This window comes from Solanum pennellii, chromosome 3 (assembly GCF_001406875.1).
Source record: "Solanum pennellii chromosome 3, SPENNV200".
Lineage (NCBI taxonomy): Eukaryota > Viridiplantae > Streptophyta > Magnoliopsida > Solanales > Solanaceae > Solanum > Solanum pennellii.
This window is the reverse complement of record NC_028639.1, coordinates 64417991-64444904: the sequence shown is the minus strand read 5'-3', so window position 1 is coordinate 64444904 and position 26914 is coordinate 64417991. Positions and strand designations below refer to the sequence as shown.

The following is a 26914-nucleotide window of genomic DNA, read 5'->3' as shown; positions in this document are numbered from 1 at the left end:
CCCACCCCCCCCCCCCCCCACAACACACAAAAAAAAAAAGAGAGAGAGAGAGACAAAATTGGAGACCGGAAAGAATGTAGGCACACCAGAAAAATATTAAAATGAAATCAAGGAAAATGATGGAAAGACCAACCATAACTGTTAGAGTTCAACCCAAAAAACATGCCCTCTTTACAAGTAACAAAAACAAACAGTTATTCTCAATCAGCACTTATGCTAATCTTTTGTGACCAAGGAGATGATATCCCTCTATTCATCATGACGAGAACTGACTTCTATTCATCTTAGGACCTCAGGAGTGATATGCTGAGAACGATAGCCTTGCAAACACAAGGATTGGATAATTGACACAAAATAAACTTCAAATTAGGAAAAAACTTACAAGACTATTAACATGAAGATTAGAAAACCATTTTCAAACAGACTTATTAAGCTGCTCCAAGTTATTGATACTGAAATTTGGTTGAGTCTACTATATTCAAAAATTCGGATGACCTCACACATAAAAATTGAGTTCATTCACTGAAGCTCACCTTCATATAGTTAATAATAGGAAAATTGCACATGCTCATTTCTGCACTGAGCAGAAGCACTTGTATTACTTATTAAACTCGCAGAAGAAAAAAGTATAGGAATCAGCGACTCAAAACCTTGTTCTCCTTAGTCCCTAGTCGAGTTTGGAACTAAGGAATGATTGAACAACATACACCCACCATGTTCACACCTTGGATATCCACATAACAAATCAAAGGCTATTGAAACATCTTAAGAAGTACCTCAAATGTTTCTCAAATTAGTACAAAACATAGATGAAAAACTACTACAAATTCTTCATCCTCGTCATAGGCGAGCAAATTCCCTCAACAGCCTCAAAATAATTGCTGCTAGGGACAAGCTATTAAATGTGTTCTCTCTGGAACTACAATGCCATATAGTAGTTAAAAATAGTAAAGCATAAATCTACCAGGTAGATGCAACTCCTCCAGTCATATAAGGATTCTCTCTTCAGAGTTCAGTGCAAAGTGATTCCATAATTTTGACACTGTTTTATGCCATTGTCCAAAATTTACTCCGAATTTCACTCAATCATGAAGAAAAACACTAACTAATGCTAATAATGAGACATCAAAGCGCGTAAAGAGATGACAGACCACAGATTCCACTAGTACGATCATTTAACATCATTTGAAAACTCAAAACCACACCAATTTTGTACGCGCCAATTTGTTTGGCAGTGGAAATGAGTAAAAAACACAATCACAAAGAAATTCTCAGAAACGGTAAAAAACAGAAAGAGAGACAGTTAACAGTACCCTTTTACGCATCCGAAGAAACTCGCTTGACTTAAACTCATTACGAGCTGATCTTTGAAGACGAAGCATGAAGAGCTCTCCTTTAAGGTCAACAATCTCTTCCTGAAGCTCCTCAGTAGTTTTGGTTCGAATTTCCTTCAATTCGTCATCTCTCTTCGCCATATTCACCACCATTGATGAAGAAGAGCGAGTGGTCGCTATAGAATGCGCGCTTCGAGCATGAACCGGACAGACTTGAGCAATTCGAACGCCATGGAAGGAGGATTTAGAGAGGTTTAACTTGGAAGCAAAGTTAACACTTGAAGGAGGAGTGGCAATGGAGAGGCTCATCATCCTTTCTGATGTTCTAGCTACTATTGGATAAGGGAGTCTTTTTCTTTCATATTGATGGCTATGTTCTATTTTCGTTTTAACTCGAGCAGCAAAGGCCCAAAGAAAATGTTCAATTTTTTCTGGGCCTGGATTGTTCAAGTTTGACCCGAGATGCCCTTTTTTTTTAAAATTTATAAATAGTTATTTTTTTTAATGACAAGGAAAATCCACAGTCGCTATCTTTTGGATGCGCAAAAGAAAAAACGTCCGCTCCTATGTAATAGCTCGCAAACTACATAGGAGAGGTAACCCGCGCTAGGCAAGCCTGATGCGATAGCTCGACCCAGAAGGCAAACTCCTTACTTTCACTGGCAAGGGATTTCGAACTTGAGACCTCCAACATGGAAGTCTCAAGCTCAAAACACTGGGCCACCCTTCGGGTAAATAGTCGCTTTTTATATCTAGAAAAATAGCCATTATTATGAAGCTTCTAATTCCATAGTAAAACTTCGTGACAATGCTATTTTTCAAAGATGAGGCAAAAGGGCTAGTGGGCGCTATTTCTACCTTTTCTTTGTGAACCTACTACTATGTTAAGGAGTTAAACTAATATTATAGGTGTCGAAATTATTAGTTGAGGTGATTACACAATTATTATACAGATCCTAAGTTCAAGCTCATCAACAAATGTATACATGAGATGATAACCATGTGCTCTCCTCAGCACCAACTGCTTTTCATGCTGATTTTAATCACAGTGATAAGAGTTCATAGTCTGGAGTTTCCAGAAAGCTCCAACATTAGGTTCTTATACTGCATAAATTACTCAGCTGTTACATATTACAACTATATTACAATATGTTGAATAGTGCTGTTTTTTAAAAAACTTCACGTGTATTCGCTTACTAAAAACAGCTTTTGGCCATCAGAGATCATGTTTGTGTCCAGGATTTTGGCTCCATCTTCTGACACTACACAATTTGCTGATGAAACTCTTAATTGCTCCTTCGCGGTGTTAATGAGCTCATCAAGGCTTTGAGGTACCCATAGAACGACTCCTTTTCTTCTCTCGTCTTTGAGTTCCTTAGGTTCTGAAGCAAACACTCTGCATTTAACTCCCTGTCCTTCATCTGTCATGCCAATAAATATTACTTTAGCTCAGTTTATGATTGAGAGGGAAACAAATAATTAAAGACTTGGAACACCACAGAATAGATCATACAAAACTTGAGTTCCTTGTAAACACACAGCTATTTAAATAGTAGATTCATGTTTTCCCTCCATTGCTGTTTATTTTTGCACCTTACCAATAAAGAGACTACTGCTTTTTTTCAAAGATAGGCAACCTTTTAATACAATTTTCCAAACTGTACACAACCTATGTTTTTGGAGGCTTGTTAGTCGCGTGTTGCCAATCAGAACTGATTGATAATTCCTTGTACTTCATGGAAATCTGTTATTACAACTGCAGCTTAGAAATCTAAAAATCATGTTACAGGATGTAACAAGAGTAAGTGATACATGGATTGTGGATTGTGGATTATGGAGAACTCCAAAAATGGCAATTATAGGTATACACGAATCTTTGCACTCACTAAATAAAGCAATAAAAAGACCTCAAACTCTTGTTTGAAAAATCAAAAAACTACCTTATTTTTTCCAAAAGGTCACGTCGACCTAATTCATCTACCTCTCTGGTTGGTTTTCCGTCTATTTATACAGAGAGAAGATTTCAGTTGTGATATTACCTTGACTTCTACCAAAACTTGGAGAAAATTCTGATAATTGACTACCCTTTGCATCTTCCAGTAACTTAATAAGATTCTTGTTTCCACCTACTCGAGCTTCATCAAGTGGACTTTTTCCCCACCTACAAATATGTATGCAAATAACAATTTTGAGTGTTCAAGAAGATGATAATACTTTGCTAAATTTGTAGCAAATCAAGGATTTAGAAATCATATCGTAAGCAAATGTCTTTAAAAATAGTGACACAATAAAGAAGAGTAAATTAAATGGCTAAAAGGTAGTTTGTGCAATTCTTGTGTGGACATTTAAAAAATCGAGCAGCATTTATCAGGAAACTCCACCATTCACCTGTGAAGACCTCAATTGAAGAAGTAAATTTGTTTATGCTGTAACAGAGAGAACAAACATTTCGCGCATGAAACAAAAAATTGATCACTACATAAATGACTCTTCTAGTAAAGCAGATGTAAGTGCATATATAAGAAAAAATAAGCTACAATTACATGAATATTATGCATGTTAGAGGACAGATGAACTTGCAATAGATATTATGTGCAGTTCTCATGCTCATTAAACTTGATCATATTTGATTACACCTTACAAGCAAGACTAAGAGAGGATAATACACCTACTTCTATTCTTTTACTATAATAAGTGAATTAAATTCCTAAAAGTACCTGTCCACCGCAAAGACACTAGCCCCAGCTTCTAATAGTAATACTGAAATTGGATACAATCCTTCTGATGCAGCAAGGTGAAGTGGTGTTCGAAAATCATAATTTTTGGAGTTAGGATTGATGCCGTTGGCCAAAAGTCTTCTCAAATACTCTACATCTCTTCTTGCAACTGCCTCACAAAGGCAAGTCCCATCATTATCTATACCTAAAAGTGCCCCAGCTTCCACCAGCAAAGAAGCCACATGATCATGACTATTCTTGACTGCTTCAAGCAATGGAGTGTAGCCAAAGTTATCTGTTAAGATAAGGTTCTATGAGGATTCCTTTGGTGAGAGAACTAAACATACAAGTAAATTGAAGAATTTAAGTCAAGCGAGATGAGCCAGGTAAATATGAAAGAGAAAAAAAAAGTTACCTCTGCCATTGATCTCCACTCCTCTTTGGATAAGGAAAGCTGTAATATCTCCATGGCCCCTGGATGCAGCTAGATGCTGTATTTACAGCATACCAAAGAAGACTTCATCACCACCTTTTGACTAAATATATGAAACTATATCCAACACCTTAGAATATCAACAAAGATACTAAATTCTGTATGGATTTACTTTAAGCAACTGTTGAGAAACATCTGAACTCAGTCTTACTTTGAGACTGTTCTACAGTTGTTGAATATGATTTTTGTATCTTTAGGGTCAAGTGGGTCATGCCTAGAACAGTCAAGGAATTACTTCTCTGTTGGAAAAGTGGAGGTATAGACAATTGCAAACAGAAGATTTGGAAAACCATCCCTGGTTGCATTTGGTGGTCTGTTTGGAGATAAAGGAGTAAAAGGTGCTTTGCAGGCAAACCAGAGCCAAATACGAGAATTATCTATAAATAAATTGTCTTTCGGATCTTGGTGTAAGATGGAAGATCTCTTTGAATTATACAAGATGTTAAAGAGTTTATTAATTACCTACAGAGCTAGTTAATTTTTCTAATGTATAATAGCTATGATATAAGTTGTGCACAATCTTTGTGCAGTTAACAGTGAGATAAAAATTAATGTAATTATCAAGGAAAAAAGAAGAAAGGAAAATCTTTCTGATTGTCTCTTCCATTCACAGAAAGGTCATCGAAAACTATATGACTCTAGATTCTTGGGAATACATTAGGAAGTGCTTATAAGATGAATATGTACATATTGTTTATTAAGGCTTATTTATAATTAACCTAGACATAGATATTAGGTAGCTAAGGAAACAAGCTATAAATAAATTAATGTGAGAGGAAACTGTAAGAGTGATAGAAGACTTCTCAACACATATATAAGCTGAAAATAGATACCAGAGGTGATCTTCCATCATAATCAGTTCGGTTAGGCTCTGCTCCTGCACCAATTAAACGACTCAGTCGATACAAGTCTCCATCATGAGCAGCACAGTTCAACCTCACGGCCAGCTCAGATTCATGTTTTGCAATATTTAGTGTTATGCCTGACTCCAGTATCTTACTCCGAAGGCTTGACTCTCTTCCCTGAGAAATTCCAAAATATCACATAAGATGAAAATGGCCCTTTCTGTCATTTTCCAAATGTCACCCAAGACATTTTTTTTAAAATGCTACCTTTCCAAACACCTACGTCCAGTTGAGTTGCTTACTGCTTAACATAACATTTGAAAAAGAAAAAACAGAAATTTGGAAGACAATAAGAGATTAAAAACAAAAAGACCGAACCTCAAGGAGGTTATTGATGATCACACGCCCATCGGAGAAGTATATTCCCAGAATCTCCACTAGTGATTGTTTATCAATTCGTAGTAGTCTAGATAGTTCAGAAACTTGAACTGTATAAGGGACTGGAATGTTACAAAGAACTGAAATTTCACCAACAGAGTTGTAAGTATGAAGATCCAGGAGAGATTCTTCAGTTTCATTTTCTTCTGATTTTGTTAGTTCTTCCTGTAGAAAATAAAAATATGAACAAACAGTTTATACACATACAGTCAAATATCTATATAACAACCTTGTTTGTTTTGAGATTTTTTTGGCTTTTATAGTGACTTCTTGTTATACACCTATAACAGTAGTCATTTAAATCTTATTTGGCTGTTATAAATGGTAATTTTACAAAGAGTGTATTGAGTGTATTGGTGTAAAGATGGTTGTTGATATTACAGGTAAAGACTGTTATAGAGAGGAAAAATACAGCATAAAAATCGATTCAGAGAAAAACTAGGCTTTTATAGTGAAGTATTATAATATAAGGATGTTAGGTCTGATTGTAATAGAAATTGAGACCCTGTTAAGTTCTTTGACAACTCATTCAATCCTTGAAATAAAATCCTTCCCTTCAAGTAAATTTTCTTTTTTTAGTATCACTGATACAACTGATCTTATATCTGCAAAAAATGAAACTATTCCTAGTAGTTTTATGAATAACTATCTCAGATGGCATAATAGCCATAACCTTGTATCTGTAGTTCTTTACTATTATTCCCACACATTTACATGGATAAACCATTCCTCACGACCAAATTAAGGGAGAGTTGGACAATGACAGAGTAGTGGAGTTCATTACTTATGCTGTTTTTGGCAAGCTAAGCATCAGCAACAGGCATCCACTAATTTCATAAAGATATCTATTTAATTTCAGATTTGTTTGCAAGAGAACTAGATTTTACATTGTTTGGAAAATTACCCCACCTATAAATATTGGTGTGAACAAAATAGCAAAGATGTGATTTTCTTTAAATTTTAGGAGAGTAAACCAACTTTTCTGGTCTATCTTTGCCTCTACTTATTTCTGATTTCTTTGCATCAAAAATTTCCAACTTGTGCATATTCTATAAAGTTTGGAAGGCCAAAATGAAAAAACACAAACAGCCATGAGTATCAAGACAAAAAAAAAAAAATTCCAACCTAAACTGGAAGTCCTTACTTTTAACCTGGAGAACAACTTTCCCAAGATAATGAAGATGACAAAACATTTAGGGTGTAGGGAAGGAGGAAACAGAGACTTTGTATGCTGAATCTTTTTTTCTGTTTGCTGTTCATTTTCATTTGCTTGTTCTCTTTTTCCCTTCTTCCTTCATTATCCTCTCAGTTTGGTTTTTAATTGGGCTTAACTTCTATAGCTAATTGCTATAGCTACTACTACTTCCATGTTACCTATCCAACTGGGTTTAAGAACTATTCCTTTTAGCATCTTGTTTAAAATGAATATGGAATTTAAAGATGGAAATCGTACCACTTTACCGTGACAGACAAAATACAGTTGATCCGCCATGCTACCCTGTTCCAAAATAACTTCCCCTGGAAGGAAAAATTCTTCATGTACTTTGATAGCCTACAAAAGAACAAAGATGTGGTGAGGATAACTCTTCACTACTATAAACTTCACATTTTCACAACTACTTGTTATCAGCTTCAATTTCGGGGATATTAGCAAACAATACACCCTAATTTGATGTAAACATGAATCATAAGAGTTGGACTAATCATTAACCAAATAAGCACAAAACTGTTGGTTGTTGTGTAATATTTTGAGGAAGGAAAGAGCTGATAAGTATAAAATTTTGGAGCAAGAACTTGAGAGCTTTAAATAGAAATTGTATAAAGCTCTAAAGGACAGATAAATCTTCCTTAAAGATGTATGATGAATGTGAAAAGGAGCTGCATTTAATTCAACTCATCTAGCTATTTACATGTCTGCTTCAAGCTAAAAGGAGATAACTATTCTATAATCACTATGAAATGGACTTGATATAGGATGGATTTATTTTGTTTACTCTTGCTGATAAAATAGGAAACAGCCTGATATAAGAAAATGCATTAGTAGTCTGGTGGAACAATTGAGGTGCATGTAAGCAGGCATGAACACCAAAGTTCTGAAAAAACTGATCACTGTTTCAGTAGATTGAACAACCCTTGGGATATAGGAGCATATCCATTTGTACCAGGCAAGATTGAATCACATTAAGGAAAGCTGCTTGATGAGAAATAAGCAGAAATTATATAAGGATTTGACTCCACATTTATTCCTCAAAGATGCAAGAATAAGTGAACCAGAGACACTTTTGTAAAGAAATGCGGAATGAAAATAGTTTGAACTCCTTTTCTCTGTTGTTAAGTGAACTTACAATCTGTTTGATAAATTCATCCGAGCAACCTCTGAAAAGTGGGACTCCCCTGATGTAGGGCTCATATAACTTCCGCGCAATCTGCAAGAAGAATCATATAATGGGGCAACAGCATTCTAAACAATCATACTTCTACTTTTAACATTTCCTTTCCCTGATCTTCCCTTTTCCTTTGGTTACAGTGGCCAATGAGCAAGATATTGTAGAGACTAAAAAGATAAAAAATCTTCTTCCAATACCTTAGCTCGAATTGAAGCTGGAATATCCTGTAGAACAGAAGACTCATTATAACGGCTCTCATACTGTAATCTGACATGATCTTTGATCTCTTTGCTTAAGCTCTTCCCCAGCTTGTTTCTGTTCATATATTTTATAAGATCTGCCATTTTATCCCTAAACCTTTCAGTTTTGGATCCTTTTACGATCAATGCTGCCATGTTACCGAGCAGGTAGGCACCGAGAATCATGTCAACAGAGACATAGATCATCACAAATATCATTTCCCTTACATTGACTGCATGAATTTCTCCATAACCTATAGCATTAGAGAACAATAAAATGCATTATACTCGGATCCTGATTTTTAGAAAAGTAACCTTTTTAAGTTCATACTGCTCTAAGAATTAACTAGAAGTTGTTACCTATAAGCCAATGGTACCAGAACCAGATATTGTTCCTAAAATGTATGCCTTAGCTTTTGATGTAAAATGTCTAATACAGGGAGACATTTTTTTCAGTTCATTAACAATACCTTCCTACTTGTAATTATTTGAGACTGTTTTATAATATCTTGAGTTGTTAGCACAGACCAGAGGAGGGATTGCATAAATCTTTCCAGTATATCTCATAAGAATTATCTTTATTGCAGAGAGTGAATTGGCTTGTCTTTCTGGAGATTTTTCTAGCATTAGGATCTAGTAAGAAGGAACAATGTCATGATAGAAAATTCTAGGATCCAAACCATTCTACTTCAGTCTCTTTACTAATAGCACTTTTACCAGCCTTAGAGCTGTATAATACAGAAGAGCCAAGAGTTCAACTATATATGTTAGGCATAATACCAGGTAATAAGTTGAGTGGTAGAATATTCCAAAAGCTAAATACTTTGTACTGTCACTAATGTGTTGCATTTTCAGTATATCTAACTGTGTAGGTTACGGAAGAGACAATAACTCAGAGTCCTTAGCAATCAATAGCAGTACAATCATTCCTGTTGCATCTGAATTTCTCAATATCTTCAACTAAATGAAAATTTTATTCTTCACAGAATTATTGAAGCATGGTTTCATGAGAAAGATGACCTTTGCATCAAGTAACTAATACTCTCCGGCCATGGAAATTACTATAGTTAGTTAGACCTGACTGATCTCAACTGTAATTCCTAATAAACTGAGTCACGAAATATAACAGCTTACTCCTTCAGTAACTTTGCTAATACTTCCTTTAATTTTCATTTTGAGTGGTAAACAGTAAGCAAAGAAGTTATGAGATGATACACACTTGTGATTGAGATGAATCTGAAAGATTTCTATAATACTGCCAAGTAAAAAAGGGGGTAAAATCTGATTGTTGTTTTGCACATTTGTATAAAATAAGTAGATGGAACTGGATTGATAAAATCAACAGCTTGATATAGTTTGAACTTTGACATGAAAAAGCAAAATAGCTTACCAACAGTTGCCATTGTAACAACGGCAAAGTACAATGATGTGATATACCGAGTCCATAAATCAATATCTCGGAAATCTGTATAGTTATAGTCACCCATCTTCAAACTTCCTATCCATGTATAACCTTCTTCCCACGGAGGCAATGTAGTAGCCAGATAGTAAAAGAAGCAGGCAGCTGTGTGAGTGCAGTATAATTCGACAACAAATAACTTTACAATCCTTGTAAACAGATAGTTCAGGCGGATGTCTTTCTCCAACCTCTCAAAAAGTTCTGTCACCCTAAGGGCTCGGCTCAGCCTAATCCATAAGATATACCTAACTGGCTCCTTTCTGCCACTAGCCTGTTCACAGGAAACAGCTTAATGATTCATTTTATAGCCCATAAAAGCCAATTTAGTTGCTATTGACAGCTTTGGAAACAGACTAAATGGAGTGCACAATTGTCCTTAATCTAGCATAAATAGAATTGACATTCAAGCTTCAAAGTCATCAGATTCACCAAGATTTCAGTTGATAATCATAGTACAAGGCTAAAACATTGACCTTTACAGACTTCGAGAGGATTATAACACTTCAACAAAGAAGAAAATGATGAGAACACAAAACTAAAACACAAGTCCATAATCAAAAGGGAGAGTTCTTCACACTTGATAGATACACAGTTCTCGAACTTCCAATTACCACTTTAAACATCCTGAAAGGATTTTCTAGACGCCACAATTAAATTTTCAATTTCCTAGACCGGAAATTTTAATTACAAAGTCAGTGAAAGGAAGAATAATTCTGTGAAATAACAGAAACTAGTTTGTGATCACTTCATTTGTCCCCAAGAGAAGGATACAAGGCAATCAATTTACTCCAATGCAAAAAATGAGATAACAAGAACAACTTGGTGTTTTTGGGTGCAGGCCACTATAAAATATCTATGGCAGTTACGAAATCATAACACATTATTATAACTATAGCGCATCTGTATAAAATAGCATAGCCATAACATATCAATCAATCTATCAACTAAACCTCCATGCCAAATTAAACTGCATGGATCTACTGTCACTATTCAGCACCATTCAGGTACGATTCATCATTGCAACACAATGTTAGTACAAAATTTCAACCTATCATAACTCTCCTCCTTTATTGGAATGTTCTATCAGCTAAAGCAACGGTGATATAAGGGGAAAATATTAACCAAAGAGGGAAAAAAAGGGAATACCTTGTATATAGCATCCCAGGGAAAGCAACCTAGCAAGTCCAGGAGGAAACGAGATTTCAAGTACCTAGGCAAATTATCCAAGGGTTCAGACTGTTCAGTACAATCAAAATCGGCGATTAAAAACAAAGATACTTCGCAAGTCAAAAGTGTACAAACCGAATGGCGATGAGTTTACGATCGTAGATCATGCAGTGAGATTGAGAGTCTCGATAGACAACGAAGAAGAGAACGACTATGTCGATGAGGAAAGCAATTTGGCCGGCGATATCGAGAAGGAACAGATTTTCCGGGAGTCCTCTGAAGAAGCCAAACTCCAGGGGAGTGAAGAAGGAGGAGTACACCGCCCATATCAGAATGAATTGCGTCCACAGTATGTACCACCTGCATTCAAAATTCTTATTTATTTATTAATCTAAGCCGGAAAGTGGCGTTGTAGTGGTGAGGTTTACTGGTTGTTTCCTTGGCGCCAATGCCCAATTATAAACAAGGATTAAAAAATTAAATTTAAAAAAAAAATGAGGAAGGGGTTTGATATTACACTTGGGACACATTTATGTAATGAAAAAAAATGAAATAATCTTAAAGAAAAATCTCTAGAACCCTTTAATCTCTTGCTAAGTTGTAAAGTTTAGAAAAACTTATTACAAAATTAATAATTAATACAAAAAATAAGCTATTTCCCGTGGAATAATAGCTTTAAATAACTTATTTCAAAATAAAATAATTAAAATGACAAAAATGCCCTCTTATACTTGTTTTTTATATTATTAATCAACACATTTTACATTTACTGAAGGTATTCGGAAACAACTCATTCACTAATAAATAATCTCACGTTTGAACATAACTAATCACATCAAAACTTGTCTTTAAACCAAACAATCCAATTATATTTAATATAATAAATTTAATACTCAAATAAAATACAAATTACTTAAAAAGTAATATAATCATATGTGTCATATAAATCGAGATAACGAAAGCAACATGACAAAAGGCTATTGGATTTTTTCCTTAAATAAGCATGACTGACCAATTATCAGGGCGAATAATAAATCGGTGATCTCTGCGTCCCCTGCTTCTACTACTACTACTCTCTCCGTTATTTCTAACACTAACAGTACTACTGTTGTCAAGAGTAGAGTAATTCCGCAGCAGCTTCAACCGATTCTTCCAATTAGACGCAGATAATTTGTTGGAATTTGATGTTTCTTCATTGAGATCTTCAACCTTAAACTCTTCTTCTTCTTCTGAATCTAATTCTCCGGATCTTCGTTTTCCTCTATCCATCGATCAGTTACAACTTTATTTAATGGTTTATAAAATCTTACTAGTAGTTTTTTAATTGTTGTTCTTAATGCTTGTCTTATAGATGGAGTGAATTATTAATTAGTTGCTGTTGCAGGATACGAACCGCTGGACAAGATGAGGTGGTTTCAGAATAAATAGCATTGGACGAGGAATATAATCTTTTTATGTCTCCTCCAGAATCAAATGAAATTTAAAGAGATAAGCACAGAATTTATGCTACATTAGTGGGTTAATTACAGTGTGAAGTTTTATTCTAGCTAATTTCTAAAGTATTTAATTTAAAATCATAAAGTTTCTTTTTTGTGTTGTGTACATATAAATTAATTTTCATATTCGTTTATTATGAATGTTAACGTTCTTACGTATAGTCTAGCGAACTTTATTTTCAGGTGCTAATGTTTGTGGATTCTTTTTTGGTTTATTTAACCTTTTATGAATCCTTGTGTCTTTGACTTTATTACAATCAAAATGTGCTTATAGTTTTTTTTTGTTTTGTTTCTATTTTTCTTTTCTTTTATGGGATTGATTTTTCGATAGTTGATACACCTTACAAACGTAGTAACTGAAATTGTAATAAAGTTTTAAATTTCACAAGCTAAATTAAAAGACTTTGTTATCTAATAGAAAATCTAATTTCATGAAAATTAACATAAGAGACTTAGAACAGATTAAAAAAAGAACAGTCGCAAAAAATTGCGACAATGTTTCTGTGGTGGTTGGTGTGTGTATCTACATAGCAGCAGTACTCTCAGTCGATGGCATTGCTCCGATGTTGTGTCCATCTTATAATTAATAGTCTATTTTTTAATGACAACTTTAATTTTACCTTCTGAAAAATCACACCGTAAAAATTATTATTTCTAGAAATATTTTTCGAAGAAGCAAAGGACCTAATAGAACTATCTTCGTTCTAAGTTATAAATGAACTAGATGATCATTTGAAGTCTTTATTCAGTATTCTGAAGTATAGCTAAAGCAAGCCATGTTGGATTCTTGAATTCTAAATCGACTAAAATTAATTGATTTAGTAGACAATATAGACAGTTCAAAATTTTTAAATTTTTTTATATTAAAAAAAAGAACTTTAAGGCAACTTCCTTTCAAGTCCCCAAAACCCCCTGAAAAGTGATGAATGGTGATGATACTAATGATGTTTGGGAAAATTACTTTTAAATTTAAATTAATTAAGAAGTGCGCATGACAATGAGAATACATATATACTAATGTTTTCTTATATATTTGGCACACATATGGACCGGTAAATAGTCTTTTTCCTCTGCAAGCTAGGGTCCAACTTGTTTGCTGCTACCTACTCTCTGTTCCTATTTAATTGTCTTACTTTAAAAATAATACGCATATTAAGGCATCAATTACTATTATATGTTAGTTATAATTTTATCCTTAACTTAAAAGATTATGCAACTCTCTAAGTATAATAAATGTATTTTCTGATTCCAAAAAACATGCATAACAACTTAGTAGTACTAGAAATTTTCTAGAATTGAATAAGAGCATATTAGAAAAAAAATTATTATCCTTTTTTAATATGTTAAAATAAAAAAATAAATAGGGACAGATATAAAAGAAAATATGGACAAGTAAATAGAAACAGAGGGTAAGTGCTATAGTTTTACATTAATGCATCAAAACATTAAACACGTATCGATTATGAGGCATAATATGTATAGCGCATCTAGTCGTTTTACCTGATTCATAGTTCCATCATTTTCAGTTTTTACTCTTAATTATACTCTCTCTGTCCATAATTATTTGTCAGAGTAAGGCCATGTATTTCCCTCAATAATAATTTAATACAAGATGCAATTTGACTAATATAACTCTATTATACCAAGAATATCAAAAGTCTACATAATTAAGGATAGAATTGAAAAAATGATTAATTATTTTTTGATTGTTTAATTTGACAATTAATTTTCAATATCTATTTTTAGTATATCTGTCAAACAATTGTGAACGGAAAGAGGATTTATGTTATCCACATCAAGAAGCTGTCCCAAAAGTCATTTCCCTATCCCCACTCCCTTTAATATTTTTATCGTTTTTTTAAAAAATAATCTTGAAGGAAACAAGCTATTTCAATGAAGTAATTGATGAATGAGACGTTTCATATTTGGTGAATGAGTAAATTTAATCTTGATCTTCTTATAATATTTGAAATTTTCCTTCCTTTGAATGTATTAGCTCTTAAATTATAATTGTATAAGTTAGATTTAAAATCTAATTTAACGATGAAATTAAAAGGTACCAAGAAGATAATCAGTGGCCATGTACTGTTGTGTTAACAAGAATGATTGTACAAAATGGCTACGCAAGATAGTTTTACATAATGAAAGAAATTATTTTCTCATTCCAAAATAAGTCATATTACATATATATCCTTTTTAAAATTACTCTTTTTAAAAATAAATGAAGTTTTATATCATTAAAGAGACACTTTTTCCTCCAGTGAATTTTATCAGTTGTAAGAAAGTAAATCACACTTTTTTTTATTATCATTAAAGAGACACTTTTTCCTCCAGTGAATTTTATTAGTGGTAAGAAAGTAGATTCACTTATTTTTAAGGAGAGAGTACCTTTTTAAAAAGGGTGTCTGATAATGTATTTATTAAAAATACGTTAGAAAAATACATCATTTTTATGGAGGGAGTATTACATGATTTTCAGTCCTCTGCTCTACCAACTGAGCTATCCCGGCTATTCCCAATCTCGATTGGAACCGCTAATATGAGGATTTAGAGTCCTTTTCGTAGTATCCTCATTTTATCATATAACTGGGGTCTATGTCAATTAAAAGGACAAAAGTCGATTAAAAAATTTTATCAAAGCCGGGGGATTTCTTCGATCTTCAAAAAGATGACTTTGTAAGTTTCAGTATGAGTAATGATATTGTATTGATCGGGAATCATTCAACTAGGGATTCCTTGCTCAAAGATGTTCATTTCTATGTGTATCATAGATATCAAATTGTGATAAGAGAAAGCCATTTACGCTTAGAAAAAAAATCCATTTCTAAAAGAATAGAGTGAATGAGAAAGATAAGGAATTTGGAACCGCTAAGGAAAGGGGGTCGGATAAATAGTTGGGGAGTTAAATAGTCTTTTTGGGGATAGAGGGACTTGAACCCTCACGATTTTTAAAGTCGACGGATTTTCCTTTTACTATAAATTTCATTGTTGCCGGTATTGACATGTAGAACGGGACTCTATCTTTATTCTCGTCCGATTAATCAGTTCTTCAAAAGATCTATCAGACTATGGAGTGAATGATTTGATCAATGAATATTCGATTCTTTCTTCAATGTAGAATGGATTCACACCAATTCTTCGATTTTTTATAGAAAAACTACGGATTCGGGTCGTCATTAATCATTTGATATAGTATTCAATACGTATGTATATACGTTTATCCTTCACTTCATTCTTTTTCTTTCTGAAGTTTCGATGTAAAGAGTCCTCTACGAACGCATTTAACTCCATTTGTTAGAATAGCTTCCATTGAGTCTCTGCACCTATCCTTTTTTTCTGAACCTTTGTTTGTTTTCAGAAAACAGGATTTGGCTCAGGATTGCCCATTTTTGTTAATTCCAGGGTTTCTCTGAATTTGAAAGTGATCACTTAGTAAGTTTCCATACCAAGGCTCAATCCAATTAAGTCCGTAGCGTCTACCAATTTCGCCATATCCCCCTTTCTTTTTGTTTTGAGATTAGGATCTCGTTGTGATTTCATTCCTTGTTATTTTTCTTTCATTTATACTGGAACCATTGAATTCATTAGATACCGATTCCTATCTCGAAAACGCGTTTTCTCCTCTTTGATTTTATTANTTTTTTTTTAAAGAGAGTACTTTTTTTAAAAGGGTGTCTGATAATGTATTTATTAAAAATACGTTAGAAAAATACATCATTTTTATGGAGGGAGTATACATTTGTGCCAGAGGGTTTCTTAGTTTAATGGTGAAGAACCAGCAAATACCGGCTGCATGGTGGCTATTAGTACCCTTGCATATTACTTCATACAATTTAAACTTATGAGTGGCTGTAGAGGCGTATTAGAATTTTGAGATGATGGATGTATTATTACGAAAAGGTAAATTTAAGATATTAATTCATTCGGTTTAATTTTATCTTGTCAAATAAAAGATAGAAATTTCTTATTTTTCTTAGAGAGGTTCATCCAATTATCATCCCACAATATTATACAATATTTCAAGTGTGTTTACACATCTATATTTAAATACTTTTTAAAAAATATAACACTACTATATATGATTTCAAGAGGGGAGCATGGGTTCACGTGAACCCGATGATCCCCTCTTGGATACGCATTTGAGTGGCTCACTTGTACTCGTAATAGCAAATATTTGGTGTTTGACTATTGCATCGTATTTACTAGACTAGACGTGTGTTCGGTGCGACGAGCTCGATCGAGAAGGTAATTTCTTGCTTTCGCAAGGTAAGGGGTTTCAAACTTGGGACCTCTAACATGGAAGTCCCACGCCCAAATCACTTGGTCACCCCAAGGATAAGATGCATATAAATTTAATGAGGACTCTATAAAATGTGTTCAATTTCACTTAATTAGATTATTGGAGACTACTAAATCCTAAACCCTAGTTCATGTCTATATAAAAGATATTATATTTCATTTGAAAAGACATCTCGAATATCCCATAAAAATATTGCAAAAATTGCATTTATGTTATTTTAAATATGAGTATTACGATCTCAATGAATCCTATTTTCAAATATAAATTCAAGGGCTTTGTAGCTTGATCTTGAACTTATATTTGACTTATACTTAGATTCAAGGCCTTTGAGTTTGATCTTGAATCTTGTATTTAAATTAAAGTACAAGTCAAGAACAACTTCAAGATTCAAGCTCAAGAGCCATTAAATTTATGTTTAAAAAGATGAATAAAAGTATTTACAAGTGATAAACACTCATATTTTAAAATCAAATAAATACGAATATTGTGCGATTTTTTCTGGTCTTATTATTATTTTCTCGACACAAATTTTACTTTTTATAAATTCCGGCATGCCGGTGGAACAATCTCTACCTTTCCTCTCAAATTTTCCAATATCAAAATGGCTTTAACTATAGAAGAACAATGTAACTAGCAAGCTTGACTAAGCAATTGAAAAGACTTGACAAAGCGTGTACACCAGCAAGATGCTAAACTTTCCAAACTGACAAATAAGATAGATAACATACCGGGATGGAACTATATAATTTTCAGGATATCCAATTAAATATTTTTCATTGAATTTTTTTTAATATATACGAGTAAAATGATATGTCAAATAATAATTAGCTCAAATCAATGCAATTGGCGGTCATATTTTCATAAATTATATTTTATCATCACCCATAGTAACTATACAAAGATTAATGTTAAAAAAAAATCAACGAAATACAACTGAATCATTCAAAAAGAAAAAAAGATATTACTTGTTCAGATATTTACAATTAAGAAAATATATAATATAATATCATATAAATCAATCGATACTTAGAGATCGACTGTACCCCTCAAATGTAATTGGTGATATAATTATATTGTCCTATGAAATTATACTGTGTTTGAGTGACCACATAATTATTAATAACTTTGATGTAGAGGTTAAATCGATCGACATGCATGTGGTTAGATAACCAATCTATTTGAAGTAGGATTTGACATAAAGTCTTGTGGTGGTCCAATTGCATGTGTGATCAACTTCATCTTGGCTAATGCTAATTGGCTGATTTGTAACTTTTTCACTTCTTGACCTTCATGAACCTATCTATCTAGCTCCAACTTGTTTTATGAAATATCAGTTGATTGAGAATCAATTAATCTCAAGGCATTATTGGACAATATTGCTACAAGTTGCTTATTGTGTACTTTGGCTTAATTTTATCCTTTCGAGATTCAATTGTAGCGAAAGTCTTTTTTATATATTGATTATAATTGAAATCGTAAACTTATCGAGTTTTTCGGCTCATTAAAATTGAAGATAGAATTTCTGAGACAGCGGTCAAATTCCATCATTTTCCAAGTTTCTTCGATTCATGAGATGAATTAAGTCAGAATAAATAGATTGATTATATGGATTATAAAATAGTTACTAGCAACTTTTTTAATTTTGACTTTAAACCACTAATATATTTGAGTCGCCCTCCTGTATGAACCTCTCTTTAATATACTTTATTGAAAACACTTGATATCATGATTCATATTTAATTAATTGATAGATATCGATTGAAAAATTTCTGTCGATCTTTACTTCTTTACTTTTTAACTCGAGGGCCAAACTAAGGTAGCATAACATGTAACCATACAGAGGAAATTAAGTACTGAGAATTGCAGTTCAATTCACGTCCTCCATTATTGTGGGGATTGATAGAGACTTCTTGAGGACTATTCAATTGGGAGAGTTCAGTTGTGACGTGTGAGACTATTATAATGGGCATTATCTATTATTAGTAGTCTCTTTACGTGCAAACAACGTAACACAACTTGATACGGAGTCTAAATTTTGTGATCATAAATTAAAGATAGGCATGTAAATTTTGAGATTTTAAACATGTCATGTGAATAACTGGAATTAAATAATCATCAAAAAAGTAAATAAACATTTTTTCTGAGACAGATTTAATAAAACTACTTTTGTTAGCAACCCCATAATATATGCATCTGCCTCCCAAATCCCTAAAACACCTCAAAAAGTGATGTTATAATATAATAAACCAAGTATAGATCATGATATAGTTGGTGCTGGTGATTGAAAATAGGCAAGTTGAAAAAATACCTCCAAAACGTACCCATCTTAGTAATAGATTCTGTCTATCAACATAATCTACTTTTCTTGTTCCTTGTCAAAAATTCACAACGTCGTTGTTTCTTGGAAATCCCTTATTATTTTTGGTAAATATGAAATTTCTGTTTGGCTTTTGTACACTAATATAATAATATGAGGTTTTGGGAGTTCAATGAATGACAATGAAATGGACGTATATTATTAAGGGGAAATATGTTTTTCCCGTGTTAGAGTCAGAATTTTTACTAAATAGGTTTAAAATATAAAAAATAATAAACAAATGAAAAAGTTAAAAAGAGTTCAACATTATCTATTATATAATATATACATAAAAGAATAATTTTAATTATATATATAAATAATATAATTAATATTTCAAAATCGATTTATCAAATCTCCTTACCCCTACCTAGCTTCGCCTGTATTTTACATTCATGCATCGATCAGTAAAAACCTGATGGTGAATAAGACACATATCTAACCATTTTAGCTGACCCAATTTTCCATTTTCATTGTCCACATCTCACTCAAGCTGTCTTCAAAGCTCTCGTTTTTTCGATTTTGTTATCATCGCATTTTAATTATATACGTTATCAATGATTTTTTTCTTTTTTGCACTGTTTACAATCTATTATATGCTCCTTTCGTATCAAATATTTGTCGTCCTATTTATTACTCTCTCCGTCTCATTTTATATGTTACATTTTTATTTTGCACTTACATTAAGAAATGATGTAATTTTGCTCTTCTACTCTTATTTAATGCTTTCTTAAATAACTTTAATAAAAAGTGACAAGATTAATTAACTACTCTATCAAGGGTATAATAGGCAAAATTTGGTAATTTATGCCTCAATTTTATAAAATACTCCCTCGGTTCGAAATTGTTTGTCATGTTGCGCTTTTCGAAAGTCAATTTGACTAATTTTCAAAGTTAAATTAGATCACATTAATTCGATATTTTAAATAAAAAACTTGGATATTCTAAAACTATATGAAAAGTAATATAAATTGCATTTTTTTGCGTATTAATGATGAAAAAATACATAAAAAAATGTTAGTCAAAGTTTTTATAGTTTGACTCTAAAAATAGAAACCATGACAAATAATACCAGACAGAAGGAATAGCAAATATTGTTATTTAGCTATTTATAGAAAATGATGTCATATAAAATGAGAAAGAGAGAGTATTATTTCCTACTCTATAGCTAATGGAATTTTAAAAATTTATTTCGTTACACTTTAAAAGCTCTATGTCCCAATTTATATTACTTTATATTGTAGTTGGTTCCAAGAAATGACACATTTTAATATTTAAAATAATTTAATTTTAAAATATCTATTTTATCTTTAGTAAAATGATTCATAGTTATACAAATATTTATCGCTCATTTTAAACCATAAATTTTTTTTAAAAAATATTTCTATTATAAACTTTAAGTCAAATTAAATTAGATAATATATAAAATGAACGGAAAGAGTTTTTGTTCTTTCTAAACTTTGTCGTTAGTTTCAAAACTTGCTACAATGCATGCATGTTGGTTACAGTAATTCAGTCACGAGGGCAAATCCTCCATTTGAATATTCAGTATTTTCAAAGCGAACACTTGTATTTCCGAATATTAAATTTATATTTGATATGATACTTTTCAAACTTCATATATATTTGTATATATGTTGCATAGAAATTCTTCTCTAAGAGAATTCCGCTCATATATATGTTATGTGATATTCAATCTCTGGAATATTTATACAAAAGATTTTACATTTTTTAGAAATTATAAGTCTGTTTTACAAGTGAATTATATATATTATTGGGAGATATATAGTTTGTTATTGCCGCACATAAGGGAAGTAGACTCACTCTTAAGTCCAAGTTATACTAACCCATTGACATTAATTCAGAATGGTGAAAGGGTCAAATATGTCACTAAACTAATTGAAAAAGTCTAGATATACCCTCCATTTAAAGTTCGGTTCACTCATGTCCTCACCGTCCAATTTTTGGTCCGAATATGCCCTTATGGGCGTTAGTTGCCATGTTGGACATATCCAACTCATTTTTTCATTTCTTTAAATGTCACATGGAATTGTCATGTCATTTTAACCTTACCACATGATATTTACATGAAAATGAAAAGATATTCGGACTCATAAACACCTAATCCGACCCATAAATCAACTCCTTTTAAATTTACTATCCGACCCATTTTTAACAATTTTGTTTAATTTTTATTTTTTCGGTAAATCCCGAAAATAAGTAATTGATCAATAAAAAATAGGAAAAATATGAAAAAATATAAAATTAACGCCAAAAATTCACAAATAAATATAGTAACCTTAAATCTAACATTTTAAATTTTTTTTAAAAAAAAATATTTTTTCGATAAATCTCGAAAATGAATAATTTGATTAATAAAAAAATACGAAAAGTATGAAAAAATATAAATTAACGCCAAAAGTTCACAAATAAATATAGTAACATTTCATTCTACATTTTTTTTAAAATTTTTATTTTTTCAACAAATCCCGAAAATGAGTAATTTATTAATAAAAAGGGGAAAATATGAAAAAAAATAAAAAATTTACGTCAAAATTCACAAATAAATATAGTAACCTTAAATTCAATAATTTCAATAGTTTTTTTTTTATTTTATATTTATTTCATATTTTCCTATTTTTTATTTTGTGAATTTTTTATGTAATTTTTATATTTTTTTCATATTTTTTGTTAATAAACTCATTTTTGGGATCTGCCGAAAAAATTTTAAAATTAAAAAAATATTGAAATTGTTGAATTTAAGGTTAATGTATTTACTTTTTAATTTTTGGCATTAATTTATATTTTTTTTCATATTTTTTATTAATCAATTACTCATTTTCGGGATTTATCAAAAAAAAATAAAAAATTTAAAAAAGTGTTTGAATTGAATTTAAGGTTACTATAATTGTTTGTGAATTTTTGGCGTTAAATTTATCTTTTTTTCATATTCTTCCTATTTTTTTATTAATCAATTACTCATTTTCAAAATTTATCAAAAAAATAAAAAATAAACAGAATTGTTGAAAATCGGTCAGATGATTTATTTAAAAGTGGATTGATTTATGGGTCGGATTAGGTGTTTATGAGTCCAAATTTCTTTACATTTTCATATAAATGTCATGTGGTAAGGTCAAAATGACATGACATTTCCATGTGGCATTTAAATAAATGAAAAATGAGTTGGATATGTCCAACATGCCAACTAACGCCCATAAGGGCATACTTGGATCAAAAGTTGAACGGCGAGGGCATGAGTGAACAAAACTTTAGACGGAGGGTATATTTAGACCTTTTCGAATAGTTTAGGGGTATATTTGACCCTTTTTCTATTCAGAAATAATCAGTTGAATTTTATTTATTTTTTGAATACTTCTTAAGACTTCCATTATTAAAAACAATTTGGTGAAGTTAGGTCAATTTTAAAGGTTTGAATATATGATATGGAATCATGATTCTAATTCGATTTGATGTTAAATTTGTCTGAAGATAAAATTTTAATATTCAATTGTATTTTATTTTATAGATACGAATTTTTTTTCACAAATTAGGAAATCTTTCAGTTTTTCTCAAATTTTTAAGTGTAATTTTACCAAGTAAGCAAATTTTAATTTATAACTAAGTTATCAAATATATTTTTTTTAAAATTTAAGCAAGATTTATAAGCAGGAAGGCTCCAAGAACATGACCACTTGCCCTCATGTCATTGTAATTATCATTACAAAAGCAACTACGCAAGTGGGGAAAATTGTTTAAACAAAAACTGTCCCTATAGACCAAATGGCACTGTCACATTTTTGTAGTTTTTTGACGGCTAAAGAAAATTTTAACGTATTCATTTGAAAGGAATCGGGAATCTACCTCACTACTTTATAAGATAAAATAATGCTGCACGTAAAAGAAATTTATTGTGGATTAGTTTAAAATTCTCGTGTTAGACATTTTCTTTTTCAATAAGAGTTTTGATTAGATTTGAATCACGCACTTTAAAATTTATTTGAGAGTAATGTTTTTGATACGATTTTTTAATACTCGAAATTCGAAATAGATTTATTAAGCGTGAAGCAGTTTCACCACTACACCAAAATTTATGTTTGGTTGCTTTTGTTTGGTCTTAATAAAGGGGAATAGAGGAAACTAATACTTCCTTTGTCCCTAATCCCTATTTACTTGTCCATATTTCTTTTTATATTGACAATAATTTTTTTTTTCTAATATGTCCTTATTTAATTCTAGAAAATTTTTAGTACTACTAAGTTGTAATGAATGTTTTTTGGAATCAGAAAATACATTCATTATACTTGGGAAGTTACATAATCTTTTAAGTTAAGGGTAAAATTGTAACTAACATGATAATAATTGGTGTCTTATTATGTGTGCCACTTCTAAAGTAGACAACTAAATAGAAAAGAAGTACATTACAAGATAATATTGTTTACCAATACAAACTTAATAAAGTGATAATTGTTGATATTGATAAAAGATTAAAAAATAATTAATTAATGAGGCATCGATATACCACAACAAAGTGTCGATTCATTTATAATAAAGGACGAGTTTTGTGCTATAGCTTTTGTAGAAATTAATATGAATATCGTTTACAAATTTTGATTAGACGCTTTTTAAAATGAATTCGAAGACATCATTTACAATCTAATTAGAGAAAACATTTCGTAAGACCCAACATATAAGATGGAGTAATTATACATAAACTTCATTTTTCTTCTAAGAAATAATTAAATAAAAAAACTGTATATATGTAATCAATTTTATATTCTAGTTCTATGAGTATTACATACCATAAAAAGAAATAAAAAAAAAAATACAAGCGTGACAACTAATAAAGACAAGCCTCTCCTAACGCACATTTGCATCATTTATGCGCAGAATTACGAATAAAAAAGTATAAAAAATAATATGCATTGTAGATATTATTTTTAATCGACAAATCAAATCAAGCTTAATCCTTATTAGCCAAAAAAAATAAAATAAAGGTTTCTTATCTTTTCAGCTATAATTTGCTCAGTGCTGGTTGGATTATTATGATGATTCTCGAGCCTGTTTGATAGCTCATCTTCCTCGTCTAACCATTTTCATTTTTAACATAAGAAAAGATTATTTTTTTTTAAAAAAAATGAAAGATGATTATATGTTTTGAATTTGAATTAGGAAAATTTTTTTTTGCCAGATTTGATGAAGTTGCTGGAAAAAAAATTAAAATTCATTAGGTCACAAAATTCCACAGATGATTTTAGCTGTGGAAATGGAGCATTTTTTCCAGTACAGAGAATGATTCTGATTTCGATTTCAGATTCAAAGTGGAAGAATATACAAAAAGTGAACCAAAAAAAAAAAGAAGAATCTCGTTCTATTTACAGTAACTCGGATTCCAATTCCAGTTTTTAGCTTGCTTTTTTCCCTTTTTAGGTGGATTTCAAATCGATACTCTGTATAAACGGATGTTGCAAAAGTTGATGAGCGCTCCATCTCTTACTGGACTCTTTCTGTAAGCAACACTTCATGAAATCATTAAATTTTTCCGACGTATTTTCCGGCAAACTTGGTGGTTCACCGAAGCATATCGCGCACATCAGAGTAGCCCAATCCGGTCGCTGACCCGGCGGCAGGAACGGAAAGTGGCCCATATACAGTTCCATTAAAGTGAGACCTAAGCTCCATATATCAGCTGCGTAACCGTTGTAGTTACCTCCATAAGTGTCTGGATCAAACCTTTCTGGGCTCATATACGCACAAGTTCCAACGTATGAATTGCAAGGATCCAAAGTCCTTCCCATGATTTTGCTCACTCCGAAATCAGCGATTTTCACTTCCATCTCACGATTCACTAAAAGGTTCGAAGGTTTTAGATCTCTGTGAATGATTTTGTGACTATGCAAATAGTCTAATCCACCAAGCACTTGCTTAGCGATTCTCGCTAAACAGAGTTCGGAGAAAGTTAATTGTGATTTAAGTAGATTTTCTAATGTACCGGCGTTCATATACTCCATAAGAATACCGATATCCCCGCCGGGCATATCAATAACTCCATGACACTTGATAACGTAAGGAGATTCCGTCCGACGAAGAATTGAGATTTCCCGGAGGATCTGACGGCGAATCTCTGGGTCACTATCACCGTGAACAACTTTCAGAGCGTAGATCGCGGAGGTCCGCTTATGACGGACTTTATACACAGTTCCACCGTTTCCATGACCGAGAACCTTAAGCTTTTCAAGTTCCGAAATGGAGATAGTGGTAGTAGAAGCCGTGGTCGTCGTCGTAGTATTTGTAGCAGTGGTGGTGCTGGCGGTAGAGTTGATGGTGGGTACGGAAGATGGAGGGAGAGGTAAGGGAAAACGAGGACGTCGTTCGGAGGGTTCCGGTAAGGGAAGACGGAGATTTAGGTGTCGGCGATCACGAACTAAGGCCATGTGAGGAGTGAATCGGGTCGGATCCGTTTGGAAAAATTGGAAGAGAAATGGATTGTTCTTTTTTTCGGTTGTTAGGAGAAGGAAGGATTGTGTTATATAAGTGGAGAGGAGAAAGCACGTGGGAATAGTGTAGTGTTAGCCACCCCACCATGTAAGGAAGGAGGGAGGATATGGGGGTGGGGGTGGAAGGTGTGCGGATAAATGTGAAAGTTAGATGAGATTTCATAAAATCTTTATGTTAAAAAAGTTTTTGGCTTTTTTTTCATGATTTTCATCATCATTTAAATATTAGGTGAAGTGGTGTACTGAGCTGTAAAATTAATCTACATCATGTGATCTTTTATTAAATGCAACTTTGAACAAAAAAAAATAATCTAATATAACCAGAAAATAAGAGAAGGTTAATTTGTTTGGTGAAACAAGATGTTTCAATATCAAATCGAAATGCTTAAATCCTTGGTGCGAATATTTTCTTATTTCATTGGCTTAATATCATTTAGATAACTTTACGTAAGTATATAGTTAGTATTACAAACTATCATCAATCATTATCGTTATTTTTACTCTATTATTATCATAGTCAAAATCTACTATTAATCATCTTCACCATCACAAATAGTATCATTAAATATGCACAATAAATTCGACTGGCATTAACTCAATTCCACCATCGCAATTACCACTTTAGTTTCTACCACACTATTGATCTCTCTCATCACAACTATCACCATTATCGTTATTAGACATAAACACTAATAAATTACTATTACAAACTATTTCTAATATCATTAGCGGACTATATTCAAATTTTTTAAGTTAAATAATGGTTTTTATTTTATTAAATGTGTATTTTTCTAATATTTAAGTATTTTAATTAAATTGTACATTTATTGTGTTTAGTAATATATAAATTAAACACATATAAATATTAAAAAATAAATAACATTATTATTATTATTATTTAATATTCAAATATATATAAAATACCTTAATCACTGAACGTAGAAATTTGTTTTTAATAGAAACATATGGAGCGAGTATTTTATACGAATTGATCTTTTTGGAAGTGATGTGCTGTGTTTAGTGCTAAAAATACTATTGTAATTTATAAGAATTTTAACTCTTTCTGTATTTTTGATGCAGCTTATGATTCATCAATCTCGAAATGGTAAGTAGCAGAGTTTAGAGTATATACATAAAAAGAATATTTATATTTTTGGATATTAATGTGGATACATTTTGAAAATTTTTA

At 31.8% G+C, this 26914-nt stretch overlaps 3 protein-coding genes and 1 long non-coding RNA gene across 4 annotated transcripts in view; 1 reads left to right on the top strand and 3 right to left on the bottom strand.

The window, feature by feature from the left end:
- The window catches only part of LOC107014493 (50S ribosomal protein L29, chloroplastic-like), a 2704-nt gene extending 1001 nt beyond the window's left edge, over positions 1-1703 (bottom strand). Inside the window, exon 1 of the mRNA XM_015214420.2 lies at positions 1314-1703. Within this exon, the coding sequence (XP_015069906.1) occupies positions 1314-1646 (333 nt within the window). The 5' untranslated portion in view covers positions 1647-1703. The remainder of the gene's footprint in view (positions 1-1313) is intronic.
- Positions 1704-2321: 618 nt separating this feature from the next.
- On the bottom strand, positions 2322-12348 carry LOC107014489 (potassium channel SKOR-like). Its single transcript, XM_015214418.2, has 13 exons — positions 12092-12348; positions 11215-11439; positions 11059-11122; positions 9844-10183; positions 8412-8707; positions 8173-8253; positions 7281-7379; positions 5768-5992; positions 5378-5566; positions 4467-4542; positions 4052-4346; positions 3374-3495; positions 2322-2755 (listed from the first exon to the last, which is right to left on the bottom strand). Exons 1-13 carry the CDS (start codon positions 12346-12348, stop codon positions 2514-2516), a joined length of 2511 nt encoding a protein of 836 aa, XP_015069904.1. The 3' UTR covers positions 2322-2513.
- Positions 12108-12734, top strand: LOC107014490. The gene is made up of 2 exons (XR_001456235.2): positions 12108-12373; positions 12464-12734. It is a non-coding gene; the product is annotated as an uncharacterized LOC107014490 (long non-coding RNA).
- Positions 12735-24430: 11696 nt separating this feature from the next.
- On the bottom strand, positions 24431-25746 carry LOC107012116 (mitogen-activated protein kinase kinase 9). Its single transcript, XM_015211854.2, has one exon. It carries the CDS (start codon positions 25660-25662, stop codon positions 24655-24657), a length of 1008 nt encoding a protein of 335 aa, XP_015067340.1. The 5' UTR covers positions 25663-25746; the 3' UTR covers positions 24431-24654.
- Positions 25747-26914: the final 1168 nt, after the last annotated feature.

Excerpts from the sequence above, each read along its gene's own strand:
- LOC107014489 (XM_015214418.2), bottom strand. The coding sequence starts at position 12,348 with ATGGATAGAGGAAAACGAAGATCCGGAGAATTAGATTCAGAAGAAGAA. Across the intron at positions 5,993-7,280 it reads TTGTCTGTCACGGTAAAGTG|GAAGAACTAACAAAATCAGA; the intron begins GTACGATTTCCA and ends TATTTTCTACAG. Across the intron at positions 3,496-4,051 it reads AGTGTCTTTGCGGTGGACAG|GTGGGGAAAAAGTCCACTTG; the intron begins GTACTTTTAGGA and ends ACATATTTGTAG.
- LOC107012116 (XM_015211854.2), bottom strand. The coding sequence starts at position 25,662 with ATGGCCTTAGTTCGTGATCGCCGACACCTAAATCTCCGTCTTCCCTTA.